At 42.6% G+C, this 9,165-nt stretch overlaps 1 protein-coding gene across 1 annotated transcript in view; it reads left to right on the top strand.

Moving 5' to 3' along the window:
• Window positions 1-1,677: 1,677 nt before the first annotated feature.
• mtx2 (metaxin 2) overlaps window positions 1,678-9,165 on the top strand; it is a 102,635-nt gene continuing 95,147 nt past the window's right edge. Inside the window, exon 1 of the mRNA XM_043693536.1 lies at window positions 1,678-1,825. Coding sequence (XP_043549471.1) covers window positions 1,786-1,825 — 40 coding nt within the window. The 5' untranslated portion in view covers window positions 1,678-1,785. The remainder of the gene's footprint in view (window positions 1,826-9,165) is intronic.

Below are 9,165 nucleotides of genomic sequence, written 5' to 3'. Positions count from 1 at the left end.
GTCCCCTGTCTAGGTGACATCCTCAGTGCTTGTGGGAGCCTCCTGTGAAGCGCTTCTGTGATCTTTCCTCCAGCATTTGTAGTGGTTTGAATCTGCCGCTACAAATGCCCGAGGAAAGATCACAGAAGCGCTTCACAGGAGGCTCCCACAAGCACTGAGGATGTCACCTAGACAGGGGACAAAACATCTGCAAAACAAATTCCCAGCTCGGCGAACAGAACCACAACAATGAGCACCTGAGCTACAAATCTCCTCACAAACTTTGGACAAGTTATGCGATTGGGCAAATGCATGGTACATCATGTCTAATGTGGATAAATGTGAGGTTATCTACTTTGGTAACAAAAGCAGGAAGGCAGATTATTATCTGAGTAGTGATTAGGTTGGGAAAAGGGTGATGCAACAAGACATGACTCTTGTATAGCAGTCACTGAAAAATGCATGCAGGTGCAGTAGTCAGTGAAGAAGACAAATTATATGTTAGAAAATTAGACCATAAGACAAGGGAGCTGAAATTGGCCCATTTGGCCCATTGTGTCTGCTCCACCCCATGGCTGACCCCATGGTCAACCCCATTTCCCACTTTCTCCCTGATAAGACCATGTTGGTCTTCATATTAAGATGATTCAAGTTGAGAAAGAGTGATGCCTTGCTGCAATTGCTCGGGGCTATGGTGAGACCACACCTGAAGTAGTGTGTGGAGTTTTAGTCTCTTTATCTGAGGAAGAGCTATGAGTGCAACAAAGATTTACCAATTGATTCTTGGGCTAGCAGGACTGATGTATGAAGAGAGATTGCATTAGTTAGACTTACATTCCACGGAGTTTAGAAGAATGAGGGGAGCAGAGAAACTTATACAACTCCAACAAGACCTGACAGGGTAAACATAGGAAGAGTTTTCTTGATGTCCTGGGAACTCAGAACCAGAGGTCACAGTTTAAATATATAGGGCTGGCCATTTCAAATTGAGTTAGGAGAAATGTCTTAGCCCAGGCAGTGGTGGTCCTGTAGAATTCTCTCCTGCAGCTAACAGTTGATGCCAAAATATTAGATGTTTTCAAGGGGTTAGATATAGTTTGAGGGGTAGAGGGATCAGAGAATATGAGGAAAAAGTAGAATCAGGGTAGTGAGTTGGATAATCAGCCATGATCACACTAAATGACAGAACGGTTGGAAGGGCTGTATAGTGTACTCCTGCTGCCATTTTCTGTGCTTCCACTGGTGACTATCCTTTCAGTTGCTTAAAACTAAACCCTGAAATATCCTCCCTTTATCATTTTCATCCTTTAGGATGTCCCTTAAAACTATCCCTTTGAAGAATCTTTCGATTTAATGTCTCCTCTGTTCCTTTGTGCCCTGCCTGGGATCATGTTAAGTATGCTATACAGACTTGTGGTGGCTGTTCATACATTACGACAGTGATTGCACATAATACAATCTATTGGCCATAAGGCGTTTTGAGACGCGATTGGCGCTTTAAGAATGCAATTTTTCTTCTCAACCGATAGTGTTTGCAGCAGTCTTGGACCCAAACATCGAAATTCCTCACCCAACCTTCTCCTACTGCTCCATAAAACAGGCCACATTGTCTAAATTTTTACATTGCGCGACGTGCTCCCCTGAAACCGGCAGCAGCATACAATACGCATGCGCAGCACTGGCAGTGCTGGACAGGATGTGACACAAAACCGCCGGAAGTGAGTGTCTGCTGCGATTGACATTGTCTTAGGAAGATTGTGAAGCCTTTCTCTCGGCCCAGGAGAGCAGCAGCAGTAGCTTTGTGCCATGTCACTAGCAACAGACATGTTTGTCTGCCAGATGGCAGGTAATGAATTCAGAGTCGCTTCGTGCTGTCATTAACGGGGTTAGCTTGGTCTCTGTTGGAGAAACTAAAAGGTGACGGGGGCGGGGTCTGTTGACCCAGTGAGATTCTCAATTCATCCTACCTCCTGAGGAACGGATGGGATTGCGAGAACTTAACTTGGATCAGTTGTACAAAGTTAAAAATCACACAACACCAGGTTATAGTCCAACAGGTTAATTGGAAGCACACTAGCTTTCGGAGCGACGCTCCCTCATCAGGTGATTGTCACTCCGAAAGCTAGTGTGCTTCCAATTAAACCTGTTGGACTATAACCTGGTGTTGTGTGATTTTTAACTTTGTACACCCCAGTCCTACACCGGCATCTCCAAATCATGGATCAGTTGTCGCCTCTATTTATGCACTTTCCATTAAGTTGTACAACCCACGTATGTATGCATTGATCAACAAAAGTGTAACTTTTTCAATGTGTCTACGGTTCTTTGGTCATTAGTCTACAACATTTCTGTTGCTTTGAGGATTGCTGAAAAGTGGCTGTTTTCCACATTATGAATTTGAGGATGATTGAGTAAACCACCTGGGTTACTTGTAATTTTGAGTTTTGATTTAAGTACAATGTTGTTTACAGTTTGGCTGCAAACAGTTGAAGGTAAAGAAAATTGAGAACGGTGCCTGAGTAGTCTTTTGCCCAAGTCAAAATGCAGAATAGGTAGACTGTAGTTACATGACTTCTTTGAATTGTGTACTGTAATGTCAAGTTGCACTGAACAATGCTGTTCCATACAACTTTAATGTTTCAGTACACAATTCAAAGGTATAAGCATGAGGTTCCTGCTTTTAACTCAGGCACATGGTTCAAATTACACTATCTGATAATTCTAGTGCTTTAAATTACCAAATATCAGTTACTTGTATTTCTAAGGTACTGAAATGCATGAAATGATCATGAATAAGCTGTGTAACTATACCTTAAATTTCTGGAATTTGTATGCAGTAGATGCTTTTTGTGCAAAAATAGTCCATAAACTCCATTTATGCATATATATTGCTGCTGTATCAATGAAGATCTAGAATGATATAATGCAAGGCAATATTGGAACTAATTGAAATCTGAAATAAAAACAATTCTGGAAATGCTGAGTGCATCCAGGAGTATCTGTAGAAAGGAATTAGCATTTTAGGTCTGTGCCTAATAGGAGCTGTCTTAAGATCACATTTTAGTACTTGAAATTATAATTGCAATCAATATTACTTGTGATCTAACGACAAAGTCCTACTTATCTTAATTTGTGATGATGTTTTGATAAGTTTACTTTGCTTAGCCCCAGCTGTCACATTTATTCAGTATTTAATTTCATATATAAATTATGGAAAAATGCAAGCAGTAATAAATTAACTCTCCAATTAAATAGGCCTTTTAGATATCTCAGTGAATCCCTTCCAACAATAACAACAACTCACCAGGGTTCCTTTGACAGCACCTTCCAAACCTGAGACTTCTATGACCTAGAAGTACAAGGGCAGCAAATACATTTGAACTGTACTATGTGAAAATTGCTTTCTGAATCACACACTATCCTGGCTCTTAAAAATAAATTACTCATTGGTTGTGGGTGTTGCTAGCTCCACCATTGCTAGTTGTCCTTGAGATGGTGATGGTGAGGTGTCTCCTTGAACTGCTGCATTCTGTGTTTTGTTGTATGTAGACCCACAATGTCGTTAGGGAGGAAGTTCCAGGATTTTGACCCAGCAACACAAGGAATGGCAATTTATTTCCAAGTCAGGATGGTGGGGGGAGTGTATGTTTGTGAATGTGGTGCTCAATCAAGTAGTTTAGTTTGTCTTGGATACTATCAAGTTTCTTGGATATTATTGGAGCAAGGGGGCGAATATTCCATCACACTTCTGTTTTGTACCTTGTAGGTGATAGACACGATCTGGGGAATCAGGAGGTGAGTTACTCCCTGTAGGATTCAGAGCCTATGACCTGCTTTTGTGACTACATGAATTATATGACTAGTTCAGTTCAGTTTCTGGTCAATTGTAAATGTAGGATGTTGATGATGGGGTATTCAGTAGTGGTAATACCATTGAATGTCAAGGGTGATGGTTAGATTCTCTCTTGCTGGAGGTTGTTGCTTGGTAGTTTTGTGGCATGTACAATACTTGTCAGCTTCAGCCTGGATATTGACCAGGTCTTACTATATTTGGATTTGGATTGCTTCAGTATCTGATTAATGATGATTGGTGTTAAATGTTGTGCAATCATCATCAAATGTCTGCACTCTGACTTCCCAAATGGAAAGAGGGACATTGCGGAAGCAGCTGAAAATTCAAAGTTTGTGAGAAGATTTGTAGCTCGGGTGCTCGTTGTTGTGGTTCTGTTCGCCGAGCTGAAATTTTGTGTTGCAGACGTTTTGTCCCCTGTCCAGGTGACATCCTTAGTGCTTGGGAGCCTCCTGTGAAGCGCTTCTGTGTTGTTTCCTCCGGCATTTTTAGTGGTTTGTCTCTGCCGCTTCCGGTTGTCAGTTCCAGCTGTCTGCTGCAGTGGCCGGTACATTGGGTCCAGGTCGATGTGTTTGCTGTTAGAATCTGTGGATGAGTGCCATGCCTCTAGGAATTCCCTGGCTGTTCTCTGTTTGGCTTGTCCTATAATAGTAGTGTTATAATAGCATTGAATATCGTACGCCAGATTGAAAGAAGTACAAGTAAAATGCTGCTTCACCTGCAAAGTGTATTTGTGGTCTTGGATGGTGAGGAGAGACGAGGTGAATAGGCAAATGTTACACTGTGTTATTGCATGGGAAGTTGTCATGAGGGAGTAAAGAAATGTTAGGAGTGATAGAAGAGTGCACCAGACTGACACAGAAGAAATGATACCTTTTAGAATGCTCAGATAACTTGGGAAATTATGTTTGGCCGTGATGTCCTGTTTGAGGTGACGATAATGGCAGAAGACAATCCATTGAAGGTAGAGACTGGTAAGATGGAAAGTGAGGACAAGGGGAGCCCTATTGTTGTTGAGGGAGGAGAAGGGGTGTGGACAGAAGTGTAAAAGATAGGTTGGACACTGTTGAGACCTCTGGCAGCCACATTGGGGGGTGGAACCTGTGTTGAAGAAAAAGAAGGACATGTCAGTAGCACTCTGGAGGAAGGTGGCATCACTGCAACAGAAATGGAGAAAGTGGGAAAATGGAATGTAAACCTTGAAGGAAGCAGGGTGTGAGGGAGAGCAGTCAAGGTAACCATGGCAGATGGTGCATTGTAATAGATATTGGTGGATAACCTATCCTCAAAAATGGAAATATTGAAGTCAAAGATGGGAAGGAAAGAGAAGAGTCATAAATGGATCAGATGAAGGTGAGAGAAGGATGGAAATTGGAAGTAGAATTATTAATTTATCCAACACTAGACAAGAGCAGGTAGCAACGCAAATGATATCATTGATGTATTGAAGAAAAAGTTGTTGGTGGGGGCCCAGGTAGGACTAGAACAGATATAAAACACAAAGCCACACCTTTGACTTCACGAAATTTGTTCACAGTGAATATGAGCTCAGCCAAGCGATGGAGAATGGAGGTGGATGGGAACTGTTCAAGACTCTTCAGGAAAGAAGCAGGGAGTCTTCAGACCATCCTCAAGGGCAATGAATATATCGAAGGATTTCATTTAATTGTGAACCAGAGGCATCTGGGGCCAGAAAGCTGGAAACTTTAGAATTGACATAAAGCATCAGAAGAATCCGGAATGTAAATGGGAAAAGGCTGAACAAAGAAGGGACAAAAATAGAATCACAGTAGGAAGAATAACGTTTAGTGGGGCACAAAAACTCTGAAACAATAGTTCTGCCAGGATAGTGCTGCTCGTGATTTTTGTTAAGGAAGTAGAGTTTGTTGTGTGGGATTGGGGGACTATGAAGTGGGAAGCTGTGGAAATGAGCTGTCCAGAGGAGATGATGTCATAGAGATGTACAGTGCGGAAACAGGTATCCTAAATAAATCTCGTTCCATTTTTGGCCCACATCTGCCTAAACCCTTTCTATTCAAGTATATACCCAGATGTCTTTTAAATGTTGTAACTGTATCAGTTTCAACCACTTCCTATGGCAGTTGATTCCATATATGCACCACCCTCTGCATGAAAACGTTGCCCATCAGCTTCCTTTTTCAATCTTGCCCCTCTCACTTCAGACCTATGCCCACTAGCTTTAGACTCCCCTACCCTGTGGGGAAAACCTTGACTGTTCACCCTATTCATACCCCTCATGACTTTATGAACCTCTACAAGGTCACCCCTCAGCTTCTGATGCTCCAGGGAAAATAGCCTTAGCCTGTTCAGCCTCTCCCTATAACTCAAACCCTCCAACCCTGGCAACATCCTTGTAAATGTTTTCTGAACCTTTTGAAGTTTAACAACATATCTCCGATGGCAAGGAGACCGGAATTGAACACTGTTCCAAAAAATGGCCTAACCAATGCCCAGTACAGCTGCAAAATGACCTCCTAACTCATATACTCAATGCACTGACCAATAAAGACAAGCTTACCAAACGTCACCTTCACTACTCTGTCTACCTAGGACTCCACTTTCAAGGAACTATGAATCTGCACTCCAAAGTCTCTTTGTTCAGCAACACTCCCCAGGACCTTTCCCTTAAATGTATAAGTCAGTCCTGGAAATAAGTCCGTGAGGTCACGATCAATAAGATGATAGGAGGAAATGTCTGAGAGTTGGCGCTCAGCCTTATAAATGGGGCGGCACAGTGGCTCAGTGGTTAGCACTGCTGCCGCACAGCACCAGGGACTCTGGTTCGATTCCCACCTCGGGCGACTGTTTGTCTGTGTGGAGTTTGCACATTCTCCCAGTTTCCTCCGGGTGCTCCGGTTTCCTCTCACAATCCAAACATGTGCTGGTCAGGTGAACTGACCATGCTAAATTGCCCATAGTGTTAGTTGCATTTGTCAGGGGTAGGTATAAGTTGGGGGAATGGCTCTGGGTGGCTTACTGTTCGGAGGGTCAGTGTGGACTTGCTGGGCTGAAGGGCCTGTTTCCATATTGTAGGGAATCTAATCAAATCTAATCCAAAAACTGTGGCTGTAAGAGCAGATAAGAGGCTAAAAATTCTGCACTGAGTAGCTTTCTAACTGAGTTACTTCCAAGCTCTGTGAAACTGGTCACCATTTATATTTGACATGCAAATGTTTAGTTGTGAGAATGGATTGACAACATCGGAGGGGATAAGGCTGAGAGACTTAATGGAGGTTTACAACATCCTGAGCAGGTTCGATATAGGAGATAGGGAGAAGCTGTTCCTTCCTGCTTATAAAAAGAACAAGAGTGAGTGGGTATAGATTTAACGTGATGTGCAAACAAAGCAAGTGTGATGTGAGAAGAATAGAAATGTGGTGGAAGCAGGTTCAATTGAGGCTTTCAAAAGTGCACTGGATTTTTCTTTTGGTTAGTAATTGTATTCAGAAATCTGGAGAAAAGGATCTAGATAATAGAGCCCGAATAGTTAGTAGAGCTGGTGCAGGCACAATGTGTTAAATGGCCTTTTGCACTGTAGTTAGTTTCTGATTCTGTGGTGGAGGTAGGTTCAAGAGAGCATTGCATTTATTTGGACAGAAGTAATGTGCAAGAATATTGGAAAAAGCAGAAATTCACACGAGATAATGATCCTTGTTTGAAGAACCAATGTGCTGAACAGCCACCATCTGCATTGTATGAATTATGTGAATCTATGAAGTTAAGAGCATGATAGTATATTCTTCACCTGCCTGAATGAGCTCTGCTTCAACAATGCTGAAGAGGCTTGACACACCATACAGGGCAGAGACCTATAATTATTTGGCATCCAGTCACCACCTTCAACATTTCCACATAGCTGATCAACGCAATCACCAGCAGTGCATACCATCTGCAAGATACATTGCAGCAACTTCCCAGGCCTCCTGCAACAACAGCTCTCAAACCTACAATCTCTACCACCTAGCAGGGCAAGAGGAAATGATGTAAGGATGTATCATCATGTGTAAGTTTACCTCTAAGCCACAGATCATCCTGACTTGGAGCTATATTACTGTTCCTTCAGTATTGCGAGGTTAAAGTCTTGACACTCACTTCCTAATAGCATTCCACCAGAGACTGCAGCACTTCAAGATGTACTCACCGTTGCCTTTTCAATGAAAACTAGGAATGGGCAAAAAACACTAGCATTGCACATATCCTGTGAATGAACTTAGGCAAAAAAGAGTGGCCACCATAACTCTCATGGGAGACAAATTTACATTTTCATGTCAAGGATACTCTCTGTTTTATTGTGTGGCACTACCATTGTGTTCAATGGGACAGATTCAGATTATGGCATTCATGAACTGTGTGGCATCAGAAGCAGTGAAATTTTATTCCACCACAATCCATAACTTCATGATCATACGTCAGCTCTCTGACATTACTGTCAAGGCAATGGATTCATACCAAAAAGAAAAGTTACAGCATGTAACTTGAAAATTTTTGTGATTTACTTTTGAAGCACATTCAGCCACTTTTTCAGATGTGGTTATTGTATTGAAGCAGAAAAATGCAAGGTGCCTATTGTGAATAAGATGAATTTAAAGTAATAGAGTCATAGAGATGTACAGAATGGAAACATACCCTTCGGTCCAACCCGTCCATACCGACTAGATATCCCAACCCAATCTGGTTCCACCTGCCAGCACCCGGCCCATATCCCTCCAAACCCTTCCTATTCATATACCCATCCAAATGCCTCTTAAATGTTGCAATTGTACCAGCCTCCACCACATCCTCCGGCAGCTCATTCCATACACGTACCACCCTCTGCGTGAAAACGTTGCCCCTTAGGTCTCTTTTATGTCTTTCCCCTCTAGCCCTAAACCTATGCCCTCTAGTTCTGGACTCCCCAACCCCAGGGAAAAGACTTTTCCTATTTACCCTATCCATGCCCCTCAGAATTTTGTAGACCTCTATAAGGTCACCCCTCAGCCTTCGAGGCTCCAGGGAAAACAGCCCCAGCCTGTTCAGTCTCTCCCTGTAGCTCAGATCCTCCAACCCTGGCAACATTCTGTTAATCTTTTTCTGAACCCTTTCAAGTTTCACAACATCTTTCCGATAGGAAGGAGACCAGAATTGCACGCAATATTCCAACAGTGGCCTAACCAATGTCCTGGCAACATCCTTGTAAATCTTTTCTGAATCCTTTCAAGTTTCACAACATCTTTCCGATAGGAAGGAGGCCAGAATTGCACGCAGTATTCCAACAGTGGCCTAACCAATGTCCTGTACAGCCGCAACATGACCTCCCAACTCCTGTACTCAATACT

This window comes from Chiloscyllium plagiosum, chromosome 7 (genome assembly GCF_004010195.1).
Source record: "Chiloscyllium plagiosum isolate BGI_BamShark_2017 chromosome 7, ASM401019v2, whole genome shotgun sequence".
Lineage (NCBI taxonomy): Eukaryota > Metazoa > Chordata > Chondrichthyes > Orectolobiformes > Hemiscylliidae > Chiloscyllium > Chiloscyllium plagiosum.
This window is presented reverse-complemented; position numbering and strand designations above follow the sequence as displayed.